The sequence below is a fragment of the Podarcis tiliguerta genome, assembly GCF_965153285.1.
Source record: "Podarcis tiliguerta genome assembly, chromosome: 1".
NCBI classification, from domain to species: Eukaryota; Metazoa; Chordata; class Lepidosauria; order Squamata; family Lacertidae; genus Podarcis; species Podarcis tiliguerta.
Genome location: NC_139534.1, coordinates 106,824,144 through 106,843,434, shown reverse-complemented (window position 1 = coordinate 106,843,434; position 19,291 = coordinate 106,824,144). Strand labels below are relative to the sequence as shown.

The 19,291-nt window shown below is 41.8% G+C and overlaps 1 protein-coding gene across 28 annotated transcripts in view; it reads right to left on the bottom strand.

Annotated features, from left to right (window-relative positions):
• NRXN3 (neurexin 3) overlaps positions 1-19,291 on the bottom strand; it is a 1,187,696-nt gene that overhangs the window by 845,757 nt on the left and 322,648 nt on the right. For 24 of the 28 annotated variants that reach the window (XR_014512831.1, XR_014512832.1, XR_014512833.1 and 21 more), the window contains exons 5-7: positions 9,933-10,234; positions 2,751-2,774; positions 710-871 (exon numbers count right to left, since the gene is read on the bottom strand). Coding sequence is in view for 25 of the 28 variants with exons in the window: in XM_083447320.1 (XP_083303446.1) it covers positions 710-871; positions 2,751-2,774; positions 9,933-10,234 (488 nt within the window). In the remaining 3 variants the exon portion in view is untranslated. The remainder of the gene's footprint in view (positions 1-709; positions 872-2,750; positions 2,775-9,932; positions 10,235-19,291) is intronic. The other 4 variants (XM_083447331.1, XM_083447306.1, XM_083447314.1 and 1 more) reach the window with 1 other exon arrangement.

The window sequence follows — 19,291 nt, the reverse complement described above, 5'->3', positions numbered from 1 at the left end:
AACAAATTGGGATCATCTTACAAACAACAACCCAACAGCCTTTTTCAAGTGCCTTGGTTTGTCCTTCTTTGCTTTCATTCCACTCAGATCTGCTCTTTGCCACCCCCTAGCCTGAGCTCAAAATGTGTATGTGGATTAGGCCCTCTTTGCCTTCACCAGATGCTGATGTATTTGAATGTTAGCTGCTGAATCTGCAATTAGCTCAAGTGACAGAGGCTTGGCTGTGGAATACATGATAACGGTGGCTTGTTTTACTACTGTCACTACTGCTGCCCAGATGTCACTGTCACTGCTGCCTAGAGGAGCAACTGTATGTGAGATTGCAATAAAGAGTTGCAGTATGGAGCCCACATTTTGCAGCTAATTAGTCACACCATTTTCAAGAATAGTCTATTCATTATCCCCAGCCCCCCCCCAACACTCTGTATGCACTGAGTAGATGGCTTTTGGAGTTCTCCCCTTAAGGTTCTTCTTCATCAACAGTTTTGGTTTTTTTATGTTTCGGAAAAATGTGCACTTCCTCCAAACCTGCATATATGTCCCCTGTTAATGTGCAAATGGTACTGCTTTGGTGACATGAGGGAAAACGCCTGGGGAAATACAGTAGTTCTCAATTAGTACATATAATATGCAGTAAAGGAATTGCAGAAAACTTGGTTGGGGTACATAACTGTCAAAAAACAGAATGTCCACAGTTTGAAACATTTACCTCTTTGAGGCAGCCCATGAAGTTATTGCTGATAGGCGAACCAGGCAAATCAGCTGTACTGGGGCTCCCACCTACGTAGAAGAAGTCGTCTGAGCCTAGCATGGTATAGTCCTCTTGTGTGTAGCCCGTGGTGGTGAGGATTCCATCCACAGAGATTGTCACCTGTTTGAAGGACACAATGGACAAAAAAAAAAAAAAAGAAAGAAAAGAAAAAAAACAAAATTCCCAGCAATGACCTTACAGTTCTTAGAAAGAGCAAGTCATCTCCCCTACTTTTTGTGCAACTTTTCACACGTTTCGCTGAGGTTTGTTTACTCGGTGCAGCTCAGTTCCATTTTCTGGTCTGCTGTTTTGCCCTGTCCCTTCAGTTCCTCAGTCACCTGTGCTGTTAGTTCAATAGTGCTAAAGCTGAGAAGAGCTATTCTAATCTGCCGCAATGGCTCCCGTTGTTTAACCAGGCCAGAAAATTGAACTGTTCCTCTGAGAGCTTCTGAGAGCTGATTTTTTTTTTGTTAAAAAAATGATTAATTAGCTGTTATTTGTAGTGATTATTGTTAGTTACGATTGTTAGTAAAGACACTAATGAAGACGAAGTTGATATATTTGATTTTGCTTCTTTCTTTCTTTTTTTGCTCACACGGTATGGTGATAGTCATGCATTCAGGAAGGGAGGGGAGGGGAAGGGAGGGGTCTCACTTTCAATACATTATGGAGGAGCATGCTATGGACCTACAGAGACAACCACCCACCACCCAAGACCGCAACAGACAGAGAGAGAGAGAGAGAGAGAGGGGATATGATTTAACAGAAAGAGAGTAATAATGAAAAATAAAAAAGTCAACCACACACCAGCAAATTAGAGAAACGGGAGAGAGAAAGAGAGAGAGAACAAAAAAAAAAAAGGCAACATGCACACACCACACACAGTCGCACACACCAAACTTTGACACACCCATGCGAGTGATATTCAAAGCTCAGAAGAGAGAGAGAGATTCTGAAAGAGAAAGAGAGGGCTTTTTCACACTTGCATGCAGTTAAGGGAAAAAAGGGCTAAACTAAACTTTAAAAGAAAAACCATCCAGACCTTACCAGAAAATGAGGTATAGGGCAAAAAGAAAGAAGTAGCCTAAAATATCCCAAGCCCCATAACACATGGTGGGTGAAGGGAGACAGAAGGGGAGCAGGGTGGGGAGGAAGGGAGTGAAAATGAGGTGTGTTTTGTTTTAATAGGTTATTTGTGGCTTGGAAAAGAGATGGTGGGAAAGAGATTGAGGCTTCCGGTATGGCGAGTGGGGACTGAGGAGGTGGGCATGCCATGCGGAAAATGCGCTGAAACAAACAACTGGCTGAGCTCCTTTTGGCCATGGCAAGTGGAAGGTTGAAGGGAGAGAAAGAGAGAAAATATATGGAGAGGAGCCGGCAGGAGGAAGAGGGTTAGAAGCGGAAAGGACAGGAAATGCTCCGGCCAGTTTTGCCTACAACAGCTGTCGCCACAACAAAAGGATGAGGGGAGGGAAAGACCAGCCTCACCACAACAAACTATAGGCCCTGACATGGTTGTTGAGCTAAAAACCTTCAGAGAATCCAAAAGAAATGCAGAGGCAGAATGAGAGAGCGCAAAAGAAAGATAACCAGGAGAAAAGAGAGAGAAGATAGGTAGAAGAGGAGTTTGCAAAAATACTAAGGGGTTGGAAACAGAGTTAAAAATATATTTTTAGGGGGAGAAATGAATGTCGTGAAGAAGCCAATGAAGAAAGATGACCAAACCCCATTTCCAGAACTGTTGTATTTGTTTGTTTGCTTCTTGGTGTTATTTTTTCTTAAAGAAAATGTTTTTTTTAAAGAAAAAAGAAAAAAAGAGGAAGAAAGGGTATTTACAGCAAAATCAAAGAAAAAGAAAAGAAAAGGGGGACGGTAAGTATAAAGGGTCAGGGGAAAAACAGGGTGGTGGGGGATGGAGAGGTAGAGGGAGGTAACACACGGCAAACCCAAAAAAAGAGACAATAAGAATGATATCTACCAGACAATGTAGTTTGTTTACCATAGCGTGTCCAATGCCTGAGTGCTTTGCGGAAAAGGGGGGAAGAAAGGAAATTAAAAAATTGTGAACAGAACGATTGTTAATTAAAATAACTAAAAGCAAAGATGAGTCGTTAGGGTGTTAGTACATTAGTCGGTTAGTAAAAATGACACATTGCATGAATGGTCTAGTGTTAGTCTTTCAAAAAAAGGCTTGGGGCGCCCGACACACACAGAGTGAGAAGAGGACAATATGAGCAGGACTGTCTGGGGGGAACCATGCCATATAGATTGTTAGGAGGAAGGGAGCTGCCTACCCTTCCCATTCTCCTTTTGCTGCTTCCTGCCCACCCCACCCCGAGAAAGTTTATCAACGTTCCAACTCCATCCCCCCCCCCCCAACCCATCCCAAACTGGATCAAAATGATAAAATATAAACAATACTTACTTTCCAAAAGCCCATCAAAAATGTATTCCCCATCCATATCTCTCAACCCCGCATAAATATATACCAGCATGAGTGATTCCCATCTTGCCTCCTCCCACCGCCCAAGCCCATTTCTCTCTCCTAGTTATTCCAGCCACTGCTACCCTCCAGCGCTGCTCAGTTATTCTAACCAACCGAATATATCTCTCAGGTGCAGGCTGTTGCTTGACGATTCCCTGGGGGTGGTCCTTCCCGTCCCCCAATTTCCAGATTTCTTTAAAGCGGCTGAACTGGTGAGTCTCAGGAAAGACATACAGAACATGAGAGGTTGGACTAACAGAAACGATGTGTAGCTCACCTGCGGTACTCAGGAGGGTGGGGAGAAGCTTGCCTAATTGTGGAAGGCGTGGTGACTGCTTGCATCAGATATTTTGGGAAGAAGGGGGAAAGATGGGTAGAATTTAACATGCCCTTTTACGAGAGAAGGTGGGGAGTAGTATGTCTATTGCTCACTGCTAGGCTTATGGAGAGATGCAGAATAATAAAAGGTGCAGAAGAGCAAAGATGGAGAGTCCCTTATCTCCTCTGCTAGCCTATTGACTCTCCTGCATGGAATTCCTGGTCACCTATGTTTGCCAGGTAAGTTGCTAAGTGCAAGGCTGCTTAAGAGGGTTTTGCAGTGTTTCATAAACCTGCCAAACTCCTTCGGCCAGAGACAACAGAGGGCGAGGAGAAAATCTGTCCTCTGTTCCCATTCTGAAAATGAAACACACTGAAAATGCCGGAGTAAGTCCACCAGTTACAAAGTGGACTCCCACGTGCTTTTAAAATAAATGACAGCATATCTGTTTAGTAGACAGCAGCCCCAGTATGTTGCATCTAGATTTTCAGTCAATATCTGTTTGGGACATAAGATGGCACGACTGCAATTGCAATGCCATCATGCCCTTTCCCTTTGAATGATGGTCATTAATACTCAGGGAAGCCTTTCACCATGTGTAATGCAGGGTGTGTCACAATTATCCTTGTCCTCCATAAATGAAGAAAAGGGTTATAGCAGGGCAGTTGCAGGTGGTGCATTAGGGCTGTGATGCTCATCTGACCTCTGGTTGGTCGCACTGTGACTGCTTACCAGGAGGTAGAGTGAGAGGCAGCTGTGAAGTTGGCACAGTGCAGGTGTACTGGTGGGAATGCCAGACAGGGGCACTGGCAGGGCCTTTCCACAATACCCATCTTGCTCCCTTCCTCCACCTTCTGGTAAGCAGCAGTGACATAACCAGCTAGAATTCAGATGAGTGCCACTGCCTCACCACACCATCCAATATTGCAGCAGGGAAAAGGGGTCACCAAAGATTATGAAATGTTAGTAGCAAGACAAGAAGAGATCCCAGTTTTTGTGCTGCCCTGCTCTGCCTGTTTAAATGTTTAAATAGGGTGGACACAGCAACCCCTATTACTAACCCTCTTCTGAAAGTGCTGGTGAAAAATATCAAAAATCCCATTCCTACCACAAAAAATGTATCCCATTTGCTAATATTTTTTAGCAAATATTACTATTTTAAAATAGTAAATGTTTAACAAGGTAAATTAACCATGGAAACTGCAATGACTACTCAAGAAAAGCTCAGCCGTAAAGGGTGATGCTTTGGTGTTAAGTACAAACCAATTTACACATGCAGGAGAATCACGTGATGTGAACTCTTGCCATGGGAACCATTTCAGACTGCAGATGCAGGGGTAACATGTTTGAATGTTCAACATAGAAATCTCCCTGCACACTGAAAACTAGTACATCAAGAGGAAAGGCTCTGGACTAGCGATGTCCTTGATGTGCCATTTTGCAATGCAGAGGGTGTTTATTATTTATGGTGAAGCACTGATCTCTCAAAAGATGTTTGAAGTGGTACAGTCCAGAAAGAGTTGTGCCATGCCCTTCTGCTGCGACTGTGCCTATATTGCCTCTGTCTGACAAGCTGAAGGGGAGATCTTTATTTTTTTTAATTTTACAACTGATCGCTAATTCTAATCCTAATTGTCATCCTCCTTGAACTCAGCATTTTGAATAGGAAGCTCTGGTGTGCCTGGAAGATTAATTTTCCTTTGGCCATTGCCTGTCATTGAAGACCGATTCTCACCCAGCCTCAGAAAAAATAATATACACCATTAACCAAAATGGTCAATGAAGCGGCGAGAGAATTTCAGAGAGCAGCCATTCTGAAAACGTCAAAAAAAAAAAAATGGATAAAAATTGATAAATAAAGTTACATTTTAAAATTGTATTTTGAGGTGACAGTCCTTTACTGGACTGATGAGAATGTCTGAATGAAATGGGATCATTAGGCCCATCCACTGCATGAGGAATGAAATTTACATATGCATGTGATCCAGTGGAAACAAACAAAACATTGCTTTCATTTGCAACCCAGCAGCCCGGTGTCACTTTGAGTAGAATTTAGCCTGACACCGTGCTATATTTCTGCTTACACATACATACATCAGATCTGTGGAAGTAAAAGATTTGCAGTGCTAGAGTAGAAAATGTATCCTTTCAAGTGTGGCATTCTTGAAAAAGTGGAAATGTGATCCAGATTTGGAAAACCAGAGAATAACTACATTGTAGGAAGTTAAATGTAAGCCTGTGCTAAGCAAAACCAAGAAGGGTTTATCTAAAAATAATGGATTAGCAGCAGGCTACAGAGGAGCAGCACACTCATTTGTCCCCCAGACTCTCTTTTGCAGTCTCTCCAGAGATTGAAAAAGATCCCAGAGAGCTCTCCGTATCTGCCTTCCAAATATATATATATATATATATATATATATATATATATATACACACACACACATACACTGTATATATGTCAGAGGGATACCTGAAGTGTTATCTTTAGGCAACAAATCTAAGGAATCATTACACCCTGAAAACTGCATGGAAGTAGTTTGAGGACAAATGTCCACAGTAAAACATAATCAGTCACTAGAGCAGCAGCATTTTTTACAGCTCCAACATGAAATGACTGAATCACTTGCTCTGGTATGTACCTTATCTCTCCTATCATTCTTGATATCAGAGGATTGGAAGGAAGCTAATATAAGCAAATCTAATTAAAAGGTTGCAAAGGTAATCAGGAATCTACACACCAATGTGTCTAATTTTGGTACAGAGGAAATTGGCAGAGGATACATTAAAAAGAGAGAGAGAGAGTGACTAAATGTGCAGGCAAACACTACCTGTTAAGGAGGAAGCAAACATGAATGTCGCAAAGGGAAGCCATGCCTCAAATCTAACATTTTGATGGTCAATAAGAGATTAAAAGTATATAGTGACATTCTGCTAGTGTTGTGAATGTGAATTGCCACACTGGTGCAGCAGAATAGGTATGCACTGCCATACCAGAGACAATCAGAGATGAGGTACAGTTGCTCATTGCTACTTGATGACATAGAACTGGACTGGATAGGGTCAAAACTGGGGGTGGGTGCATCATCCTAAGGGCATTTTGATCACCACCAAAGCCCCATATACTAGTGTGAAAGGTAAAAAGGTAAAAGACCCCTGGACAGTTAAGTCCAGTCAAAGGTGACTATGGGGTGTGGCACTCATCTCACTTTTCAGATCGAGGGAGCTGGCATTTGTCGACAGACAGCTTTCTGGGTCATGTGACCAGCATGACTAAACTGCTACTGGCGCACAGAAGACCATGACGGAAGCCAGAGCACACTGAAATGCTGTTTACCTTCCTGTCACAGTGGTACCTATTTATCTGCTTGCACTGGTGTGCTTTTGAACAGCACCTTTATCTAGATGTATTAGCCAGTTTTCGACACTCAAGTGAAAACCAAGAACTCAGGATGCAACGATGCAAATAGAAATACGTGGCCTCGGTTCTCAATGACTGGAGTTAGACTGAAGTTGGGTCACCAGCAACAAAGTGCTGGGCTAGTTGTCACCCAGATAGTGTCCCTTAATACAACTCCTCAGTTTCCTCCATAGGAACTAATGTCAGCTATCAACATATATGGCAGTAACAAAAGTGCTGCACCAGGGAATGACAATTGCAAGGGGGACAAAATCTGTCTTTGATCCAAGGCTGGCATCACTATTCTACAACCTTGGGCGGCTGCCAGGGCTCGCTGGTCCTGGTGCCCATCTTGGCTCAACTGCCCCAGACATTTTAAATGGTGCACAGCTTCCCAAACCCAGCTGGGAGGCCCTGGCAGGAGCAGGGGAAACATGGGAGCCCTCAAGCATGCCTTTATCCTTGACAATGAGTGGAAGGCCTCTCCCTGGAATGATGAGGGAAGATACATATCCCAGGTGCACATACCTTCCATTGTCCATCCAGAAAATGGGCATTTTGCTAGTGTGCATTTGGGATCCATAGCAGTCAGCTTGGTTTCCCAAGAATACCTGTGCCAAGCGCCTCACTGCCTCACCTCTCCCTCTAGGTAACTGGCAGTGACACTAGGCATTGAGCAGTCAGGTGAGCTACACTGCCCCACTTGCTGCTAGGCTTAGGGGAGAAAAAGAGAGAGAGGTGGGAAGATATGGCTGAACTATATAAGATCTTGGGTGGTCTGGGGAAAATGCTTATCCTTCTATATTATGCTGCAAGGTGAGAAGTAAAATTAATTCGCAGCTCTTCTGTAAATAAAGAGCAACATTACACACCCACACCCATTGTTTGTAGAACTCCCTGCCAGTAAGTGGAACACTTGGCAGTGAACAATGAGAGTAAAATCTTTACAGAAGCTAGGGATACTTAAACTGCTAGCAGGCATACTCTGTGCTTTCCTTCTAAATCTTAGCATGTCTCAAATCACTGGTTAAAAAGGGAGTGGATGAGAGGGACTAGGCATTTTGTTCCCTATGCAGAATCTGTTCTTGTTCTTGTTCTGTAACTGAAATTTCGTAGTGGATCTGAGCTACCTGATAGATGCTGAACCACTCCTCGCATCTGGTATGGCTTTCAATTACTTATATTCAAGGAGGACAGCATAAAAAGGAAAAGGCTTTCATTGGCAATTACGAATCCTCTTGTTCATTTTTTTTCCTCTTTAAAAACAGGGCTGCTGCTCATTTTGAATTGCAATATGAAAAGTGAATCAGCTTTACAGATTGTTCTTCTGTAACTATATTCCACATTAAATGTTGCTGCAGGTAAGATAATTATATTTATTACATTTGGAGCATTGAATCATTCAAGTATATCTCAAGTGGCACAAAAAATATTGCAATGCTCGGGAAAAAAGGCATCCTAGGACCTACAGATCTAACGTTTCTGAAAAAGAAATGAGAACGCAGTGGCTGATTGTGCTTAAGGACTGCTGATACTGGAAGGCTCTGGAAATTGAACCTAATTATGCAAGGCAATGCCCAGGGGGGAAAAAGATTTTCCTGGCCCCTGACTGTGATTAGTTAATGTCCTTAGGCATGAGGATTATTACTTTCTATTAGTATAAATGTTCCCTAAAGGCAGCTTTTTCAGTCCATAAAGTTGCATAAACTGATTGGTGTTAACATTCATATGAGCAAGCAAAATAAATAGGTTATGTTTTGCTTGCATCAACAAGTGTCGGTCTAAATGTTTGCATTAAAAACAACCACCACCCAGCACTTTAAAGAATTAATTTGAAAGAAATAATAGCTTACAAGCTATTTTACGCAGCATTTACCTAATCAAGATGATTTACATATACAACATAAAGTTCCATTTGTCATGATGTAGATGACCCCGTGACCTGATATATTTCACCAGCTTTCAGAAGCAAGGTTATTTAAATGAATCCTACCTATTCAAAGTTCTTATTTATATTTTATGAGAGAGGTGTGATATTAAAGAGCTGTCTAAGTGAGCACATCACCTGATCTGTCTGCTTAGAAGAGCAACAGGTGAAGTTGCAAAAGGGCAACATCAACCATTGCAGAGCCTCTTCCATGGTAGCTTTGATTAGTAGGTCTTTTGAAGTCCTCACGGGGAAAAGTGGACAGAGAGAAAAGAAGCAACAGTGTAGATTCATAACGAAAACCAAAACAAAGAAAATAGGGAGATCTGGAAGAAGTACGGCCTGTTAAGTGCCAGGAGCGTAAGGTTAAAATAAGTAACCAGCACACACACAAATAAACTAAAAAAAGGGGGGGGTGGAGAGGCAGAAACAAAGGCTTTTATGGACCCAGGTCACTGGGAGGTTCTCCTGCACAAGCCCTCTTGAAATATCCTTGCATTGGTTGCAACAGGTTTTGCACAAGAGAACATCCAAGTGGACTGGGTTCTTACAGCATTTGAGTAATGGCATTGTGGAAATGGTTAAATCAATTAACAGGACATAAAAGAAGAAAAAGGGGAGCGGATAAAGCAGCTGCAGAAAACAGTCTCCATTCCTACTGTAATTAAATGCAACAAGAATATTACTGATAAGATTGAAATGTAATTAAGGAAATAATAAAAAAGAAAGAAAAGGAGGGGGAAAGAGCAAAGGAAAAGGGAGATGAAAGTAAAGTTAAGTCACAAAATCGTATTGTTAAATCAAATCAAGGGAGGGGGGAAAGACAGAAAATTATTAAGTGGAAATGAAGATATTGCAATGAGGCTAAGTTACAGTAAATTAATGAACACTTGTTTTCCTTCCAGTTACTGTGAAAGGCTAGGATGCAAATGCTCGGCTGTTCCCACCCTGAGCCCCTGTTTATCTAACAGTTGCCCTGTAACCACTGATCTACCCCAACCATTGATTCAGTAGAGAGGAGCCTCCCCAGCATTCTCTCTCCTTCCCCATTACCTGCCGCAGGTTGCGCGTCACTTTAACGTCGTGCCAATGGTTGTCATTAAATTTGCCACTGACTGGCTCCACAATGGCCTCAAAGGCTCCGGACCCCAGGTTAATGATCAATGAGACCGCGCCGTCTTTCAGAGCCAAGTTGACGTAATCGGCCGACTTGCCCGTGTGTAGGATAAGCCCATTGCGCTGCCACGTCTTGAAGGAGAGTGTGATCTCATCGCTGCTGCTCTGAATGGGGTTCTGAGAGAGGTCATAGCAAAGGTATTCGGAACCACGGAAGGTGGCTACATTCTCGTCCCTTGCTGCAGAAGGGGGAACAAAAAGATGCAGGCATTTGGTCAGTCTTGTTTCATGTGATAATAAAGCTTTTCAGAATTATTGTGACATTGCTCTTGTTCCATTTTAGCAGTTTTGCACCCTGCCTAGCACTGCACGTAAAAAGGAATACCTGAACTGGTTGCCTCTGGTACATAGGAAGTTGCCTTATTCCAAGTGAAACAACTGACAGTTAAAACTGGCCTTGAACTCTCATCAGTCCCAACCAACAAGGCCAAAGATCATGGATTATTGGAGTCACGGTCCAAAATTCCTGAAATGCATCAGGCTGGGAAGACTGCTCTACATTAACTGGAGATGAGTTTCTGGGGTTGCAGAAGAGAAGGGTCCAGCCCTATCTATAGACACCATTGACTGAACCATTTGTATGAATATACTATGCTCGACCACTGGCACAGCCTTTCTGCAAAGATATAACCCATCTTTCCTTCAGACAAGGTTTGCCTGGGAATGGAATCAAGTGCCTTTGCACTCAAAGTGAGAGTCATGCCTCTAGAACAGTCTCTCAACCTTGTGTCCCTAGATGTTGTTGGACTACAATTTCTATCATTCCTAGCCAGCATAGCCAATTGTCAGGGGTGATGGGAGCTGTAGTTCAAGAACATTTGGGAACCTAAGGTTGAGAATGACTGCTCTAGATCAACAAGTGTGGCCCCTTTTTCATCCATTGCAGAGTTTGTGATTTCTACTTTTCCAGTTTCACAATGAAACATGTAGATTCACCACACTACCCCACCCAGATACTAATAACAATTGTTATTATGTACTCTGCACAATCCTTTTTATAATGTTTGCTATATATTTCAGGGGATCCATAAATATATACAAGCAAATAAATGGGAAAGTGAGGAATGGCCACCGGAACCTACTCAAGCAAACCTTTCAGAATTCATATTCAATGAAGCCAGATCTCAAGAAGTCAACCTATGGAACTAGGCTGTGTCTTAGCAATTTTCCTGTGCAGAACCTTCTAATTCCATCTCTTTCAAGACCACCAGTTCTTCTCTTAACCATTTAACGAAGTGTGAAAACGAGGAAGATTTATCAGAGGTTAGTTTTATTGTGAAGTCGGCATTGTCTATGGAATCGTCTAGCAGAAACTAATTAACTGCTTTTGATAAAATTGCTCTTTAGCCACTAGGGTTTTCCCCCTAAATTGACTAATAACTAAAAATCAATTATCTTGTCGGATTTCTCCCTGGTTTTCATTCATTAGTAAAGCAGCATAAAGGAAAGAAGCCACAGCTATGTTATCGAATAGGACTGAAAGCATGGAGGGGTAATTCAAGATATGCGAAATGGGGCAGAGAAAGGACTTTCTGGAAGCGGTAGAAGAACACCAGCAAAGATGACTAAGGGGCACCAGTGGATGGTGTTTTGAGGCTGTGCCACTCACCTGACCTTTGTTTGGCTGAGTCAGTACAGCATACTGGGATGGAGGGGGGGAGGTGTGGCAGTGAGGTCCGGGGAGTGCAAACATGCCAGTTGCAGCATCAGATTTGCTTCACCAACACATCTGTACCACACTGACCTTTCCAGCACTACACCTCTTCCCTCTCAATGGAAGTCAGGTGAGCAGAGCAGCCCCAGCATGCTGTCCACTCTACTAAGCAATGCTATCAACACTGTAGGTTGGACCTGAACTAAATTAGTTTCACTTAGGTCACACTGAAATCTAGGAGTCATATTTGTCCCATTGGCTTCAATGGTAAATGTATTCTGGATTCACAAATAAATGAGAGGAATGTGGAATGGCTTGAAACAACTGCATTTTTCAGAGTCTCTAATACAAAGTTATGCAGCAACTTTTAGGCCTTTGCAACTGCCTGGGTTATGTTACCTTAGCACAAGCCCCTAAGTTACCAACTTCTTAATACTAATCTCTACATTAAAAACTCTATCAATACAGGAGCTGAGTGCAAAGAACTTACTCTGGATCTAACCTCATAAATCCTTGTTCATCTCACCATACATACATCTGCATATCAATTAGCTGGTGGTGAGCAGCAGCCAAACTAGGGCACATGAAATTTACTGAACGACTAATAACAATTTATGTTTCTTTTTCTCTCATTTAATTATTGAACATGGTTCACATCATTCTCATGAATCAGTGATTCACGATAAAGGGACTGGACGCAATGTCCTCTAAATGGCAATGGTGCAATCATTCTTAGGAGCAATTCACCTATACTGATTTTTCTTGGAAAGGTTTGTGTTCTGTACATGCATATACTGTATACAAATCAGCACATCCAACAAGGGGCAAACAGAGGCCTGTATTAGCATGAAACTATCTAGCCCAGAAGAACCACCAACAACAATTACATTTCTGAGGCAGCCAGAGTCAAGAGCTTAACAGCATTCTCCTCGCCTCCTTTCTGCTACAGCAATTTCCTGGCCTAGTCACTTCTGATCCAAAGGAAGGAAATGTGTTACAATCAACTCAGACACACACTCTATATACCTGCAGGTACTTCTGATCAAATAGCTAAAGTCTGAGGTCAGGTGCCAAATGGAGTCATTATGACTAAGCCGTTCCCCAACAACCAAAGATTTGTGAAGCGTTGAATATACATTGAAAGGGCTGTGATGAGGGCAAGGCGAATATGAGCTCAATGTACGTTATATGAATAGGACTCACAGCTTCAACCATTTATATGGAATTTAAGTGAGTTATTCAATGCAAGTGCCGAAATGAAAGCTAAGCCATGAATCCAAATATTAACCCAGGGAAGCCATCTCACCATAGAGTTATGAAATATATTACATATACATGACTATGAGCACCACATAATGTTTATTCCACACCTGCAAGGAATCCGCCCTTCCGGTAACAGCACCAACATTTTGGACTCACTGTCCAGTGATATTAGGCAGGTGTGATTAGTGTAGTGTTTTTGATGCCTGATAAAACCCATTTTTGTTTAAGCAAGCCTACCCAAGTGTCAGGGAACTGCCATCAGTGCCGGAGGGAGAGAGCAAGCTTCAGAGGGATTCCAGAGAGCGTCCCGGGATTGGGAGAGGCAGCCCATCTTCTGGGGAAGAGAATCAGCGTAGCACCAGTGGAGAAGGGGGGCAGATGGGGGAATCGACGAGGCGGTCCCATGACTCCTTGCTGGGGACCAGTGGGGAGAGTAGGGGTCCTCCGCTGCCTTCGCCCTCCTTGCGCAGAAGGCTTTCGCGCAGAGAGAGTAGGAGAAGACTAGGCGTCAAAGAGCTTCTTTGCTGGAAGAAGTTTAAGAAACACCCACTGGCGGATTCTGCCAGCGATTGAGACAGCCACGGGTGAGTGGCTGTCCGGACAGAAAGGTTCACTCAGGCAACCCAGCCAGGTGTCGGCACCGGCTTACGCACGAGCAACCCCTAGAACCATTACACCAAGTGATGTAAATGTGAGATATTTTTTAATATGAAATTATTTAAAAACTGCTGGTTTTATTTACATGTTGAAAAAGAAATAGGTTAGCTACAATTTTACTAATAATTTTAATGGAAACCAAATTTTAATGGAAACTAAACATAATTTCATTTAAACCAAGTTTGTTCTGAGAGTTGTTAGGAAGCCCCTATTCTACTCACAAAGCTACAATTCCCAGAGTACCCTGGAAAGAAGGAATGACTGTTTAACCACTCTGAAAATTGTAGCTGTTTGAGGGGGAACAGGGTCTCCTAACAACTCTATGCACCCTTAACAAACTACAGCTCCCAGGATACTTTGACGGAAGCCATGACTGTTTAAAGTCATGCACGAACCTAGGGGGATCAAGGACTCTTGAGCCCAATTTTAAAATTTAATTAAAGATGCTTTGAGATATGATAACACAACTGGTTTTTATAAAGGCATTCAGACATCGTTGATGAGGATTGACATTTTCCACTTCATTCTGTCTCTTAACGCTCAATCCTGCCTTTGGAAACACAGAGTTGATTATTTCAGAGACCTATCAACAATGACTTAGGAATCTTGTACCTGAGCAGTAATAGCTAGCTAATTTCAAATCTAACAAGGTATAAAGTACGCATCACAGGAGCAAGAGCTCTGAATCACCAGTGATTTATTTGTAAGCACTGTTCTCTTTATCGCCCAACATAAAGGAAGACACAATCCATAGATCTTCCAGACAAGATCAGAAATAAAAAGGCACCAAGAGACCGATGCAGAAATTGTATTTTCGATTTCTACATGTTAGGTACTTATCCTACAAAGCACACACCTTCTTTATATGTTCACAGGACTGGAATGGAGTAGGCCATTTAATCAAAGACAGGATACCCTACACAGTACCCCACACCCAACAGGTGAATCAGTAAAACACAAACTACAGTGTGCCCCCAAATAAAGCAGGAGCGAAGAGATAACTGAGACACACACACACCCCAAGAATACATCACCTCCATACTTTTTTAAAGGGGAAAAAAGCCCTCATCCCACTTCTGATCTTGGATTAAAAGCTTTCTTCAAAGATCCCTGCGACTTTAATTTTTGTAGAAGCACCTTTGAGCTCAAGGGGCAAGATGCAGGTAACTGTCTTGGAACAACATTTGCACTCCAGAGCAGAACACGACAAGTCACTCGCGCATGGGATGGGATGTTGGGATGTGAGAGTTCCACTCTCCACACATCTGAATCAGAATTGCAGGAGTTACAAGCCGCAGCCAAAAATCTCCTCAATGCTTGCTGAATGCAAGCACAATTAACTAATGAGCTATGCATCATTTACTATATCAGAAGGGAAGGCAAAATGATTTCAAATGAATGTATGATATTATGCATACCATGAGGTTTAGGAATTCTAAAAGTGGTGGTGCCACACAAACACACCCCTTTATTTTATTCCAACTTCAGAAGAAAACATTGCTTGTAAATAGCCTGCACGTTCATTTACACATGAGTGTGATGAATTAGAAGTAATAATAATAAATCACACAGCATGACTTTTATCACAATCCTTGTTTTCAGTTTAATAAAGAGGGTGTCCGATGATCTAGCAAGAGATCTGACTGCCTCTTGGCAACACAGACACAGAGGACCGATTCTTCCGCATCATAAAGACAAAGGGAATATTCAACTTATGAACCTGCCGTGCATCATACTGATTACAGCTCTAAACACAAAACAACAATTTAAAAACAATTCATAGCATAATCTATAACAATATAGCAAGGAAACTCATAGCTACTAGCCATATATTGCCTTCTTCCAAAAGCCTGAATAGAAAAAAAAGATGTGTCTTTAAGCAGCACCAAAACCTAATGACTCAATTGGTGCCAGATGATTGATGAATGGGAAGGCATTCCAGAGATGGAGTGCCACCAATGAAGACCACTTCTCATACCAAACCATGCATTTTTCCTGGTGGTGGGACCACAAGAAGGGGGTTCCCAGTTGACCTTAATGCATGAACAGGTTGGTAGCTGGAGAACATGTTTTTTTAGGGCTTTATATGTCAGTGTTAACACCTTGAATTGGGTTCAGAAGCATATAGGCCAGCAGTGTGGATTCTTCAAGACCAGTATTATGTGGTGTCATCACTACATGCTGAAATTCGATCTAGACAATTGTCACAATCCATCAAGAACTATGAAACTCCCATTCATTTTAATGTAACCTAAGCTGATACGATTGCCTGTAGCCATAAGAGTATAAAAATTGTTGCTGTTGAAGGTGAAATGAAGTTTACCGAACTTACTTTGGATGTGGTGTGTACACAAACTGGTGATTTGCCCATAATTTGCAAGTGGTAATTTATTACTCAGTTGACACCAGGCAGATGTGCATAAACATAGCTCTGAAAGCAGGCTGTTTAGCACATGAGAAACATTTAAATATTTCACCGTATTTGTTAATATTATAGTAATTTAAATCCAAATCCTTAATCAGGAGAGAGAAAAGACCTGCAATCGCATGGCTCCCTGGAAGAAACATGTGTTTACATAAATACATTAATACTAGAAGAACAAAGAGATTGAATTTATGTTTTTTAGATTCACAGAGCAGATCTGAACCAACTGAACTAATGCTGCAATAGGCTTAACGCAAGGCAAGCTTTCTAAAGAGGAATTGGCTATGTTTCACTTTGCACAAATCCCTGCCCTAGATGGGGGATCCTGTGCATGAAAAAGTTGCTTGGCAGACTGAGGCATTCAGCTGGTCTCACACTGTGACAACAGCAAATTGTACCCGTCTAAACTCTTCCATTGCATTGATCTTGAATAAGACTTAGGGATCTATTCCAACCCTGCCTGTGCATTAGATCCAAACCACAAAACTGTTACACAGCCATGGGAAACTTTTCAGCTGATGCATCAAATACTACGCTTGAACATCTTTGGGGAAGTATAGCTCAGACTTGATTATTTGTACCAGTATAAACCCTGAAGAGTGTTACTTCCATCTTCTGCCTTGGCTAGAGTAGTGCCTTCAATCTTTCCAGACTCACCTTCAACTCCCAAACTGCAACAGGAAACCCTCCTTTAATTTCATACTTTATAAATTATTTTACCTCCTCCCATAGCAGTCCACACATCAACATTGGTGACCACATTTTTTTCCTACTTAAGCTCTACCATAACCAACAACCTCTCCATTGACACTGAGCTGGACAAGCATATTGGCAAGGCAGCTATGACAATGCCTCTCCAAAAGGGTATGGGAGAATGACCAAGATGAAGGCCTACTAGGCTTGCATGTTGATCATGCTGCTTTATTACAGAGAAACATGGGAAACTTACACTTGCCAGGAATGACGTCTCATCACTTTCCACATGCACTGCATCACAAAGATTTTGAGCATCCCATGGCAGGACAGAGTCTCAAACAAAGATCATGTGTTTCCCAAGCCCACATTCCCAGCAGGCTCACACTACTGTCTCAGTGACGTGTACACTGGATTGGCCATGTCCACAGAATGAAAGATGGCAGGATCCTCAAGGACCTGCTCTTCATGGAGCTGGCTTCAGGCACAAGGCCATTGTGTCTGCAAATGGGACGTGAAGGCTGACAAGATTAACCCCACTGTGTGGGAATCCCTTGTAGATGACCACAGTACCTGGAGACAGGCTGTGTATCCACAGCAGTGACCAGAGGATGAATGACAGCTGGGAGGAGCAGAAAGAGAATAAATGTCATGGTGCACCTATAGCAGCACAACTGGATGCCCTCGTCTGCCCCAACTGCCCCAAAACATGTCTCTCCCGTATTAGTCACTGTAACTCTCAAATGGTTTGATTTCACTCCCCAAAGGCACACTCTTCCACTGATTCCCAAGACAGATGGATGCCAAAAAGGTGCCCCACTTTTTATCCCCCTTCTGTCAGTATTTTTCATTCTATTTCTCTCTCTCTAAAAAAAGAGTGTTGTGGCATAGTACTAATCAGCTTTGGTAATGCTGTCAGACTCCAATTCCCATGAGCCCCAATCATGACCAGTAGTTGGGATGATGGAAGTTGTAGTCCAAAACATCTGAAGAACACAAGGTTGGGGAAGGCAGGATTATACCTTTAAGAGCAGGTGGTAAATACCACCACAGCCAGTATGTTCAGGAGAATTCAAACATACTGGCTGATTTTATTTGCTTTGATCTTCCTCTTTCTTCTCCAACAGAACAAACAGGATCTGCCCCTTTGGTCCTTTCCTCCTCCTCGTGTGAGTGAACCTATGTGCACTGAGTTTATTGTGACATCACAGGTACCAAAGAATGACATCATTAGATCTATGTCACACAAATGTGGCAAAGGAAAATGTGTACCTCTGATCATCACATTCTGCACAGGGAATATTGGTTCGCCTTCTTTTTCTGAAGATATTATTTTACTAACCTGACAAATGTATGGCTGATCATGTATAATAGGGGAGGGGGAAGGCTGTTTACACATTTAGATTACACCATTTGGTGCCTGAGTTGCTTTTAATCACCCTAAGAGTATCCATTTCTATTGAAGAGTGGCATATATGTATACTTCTATAATAGACAAAACTTTGTGCAGATGGCACAGTGGCCAGAGATCAGGAGGGTGTTAATGAAAGCGATTCATTTCCCAATTATAATCCACTGCTGTTACTTTTATGCTATTTTAACTCCAGCATTGTATCATTTTGTTGTAATCTGTTGAGACAGATTACATCCATTCAACAACAATCCATTAATAATAATAACTCATCAAAAATCAAGGCCTGTTGGACCACACTTTAGTAGTCCAATAACCAAAGCCTTAAAGCATTTGTAAACTTCAGATTAACATTGTAACCATGGGCATGTTTACTCAGAAAAAAGTCTTACAAGTACTAGTAATATACAAGGTACTTAGAACCAACCTTTAAGTGAAGGGAGAGTTTATAAATATCCTACATGTGATTTGATTTGTGCCACCAGTATATACTAATGCCTGACTCATTTAAGACTACATAGAACCTTTAGTCTCAATAATGATCGAACTAACAGGTGGAGAATTCTTTTATTTTTATGTATCTTTATAATTTGTAAAGCAAACCTTTGTATGAGTTAATATGTTATTTTCTCTTTGAAACTGCACTGTATCTTTGTACTTTTGTCCTTCTAGGCTTTGAGGTTTTACAGTTTAGATTTTTGTTTTCTTTCTTCCTTTCTTTTTGTTATATTTGTACGTTTTTGTAGTAAATGAAATAATAATAATTAAAAGTGGCACCATATGCTAACTATGTACCCTTAAGGAGTATATACTAATATTTGACGATTGAAATAAAATGGTTATATACACTCTTATAAAATAGGTAGACAGGCATGTGTGTTCATATGAGTGTGTATGCATACAAGTACACACACACACACACTGTTTGTAGGAAGCTCGAGCTCTCTCTTTGTGTGTGTGCTATATGACAAAATCAGTGTTTTGACAGGAGGCAATGACCTGAAAAAAGTCCTACAAGATGCTGACCCAGCACAACAAAGGACTTAATGCTTGCCTAATTAGAAACATATGAGTAATCCATTTTAAATGAACACAACTAACTGTGTGATTAAAATTAAACACTGCTTTGTGAG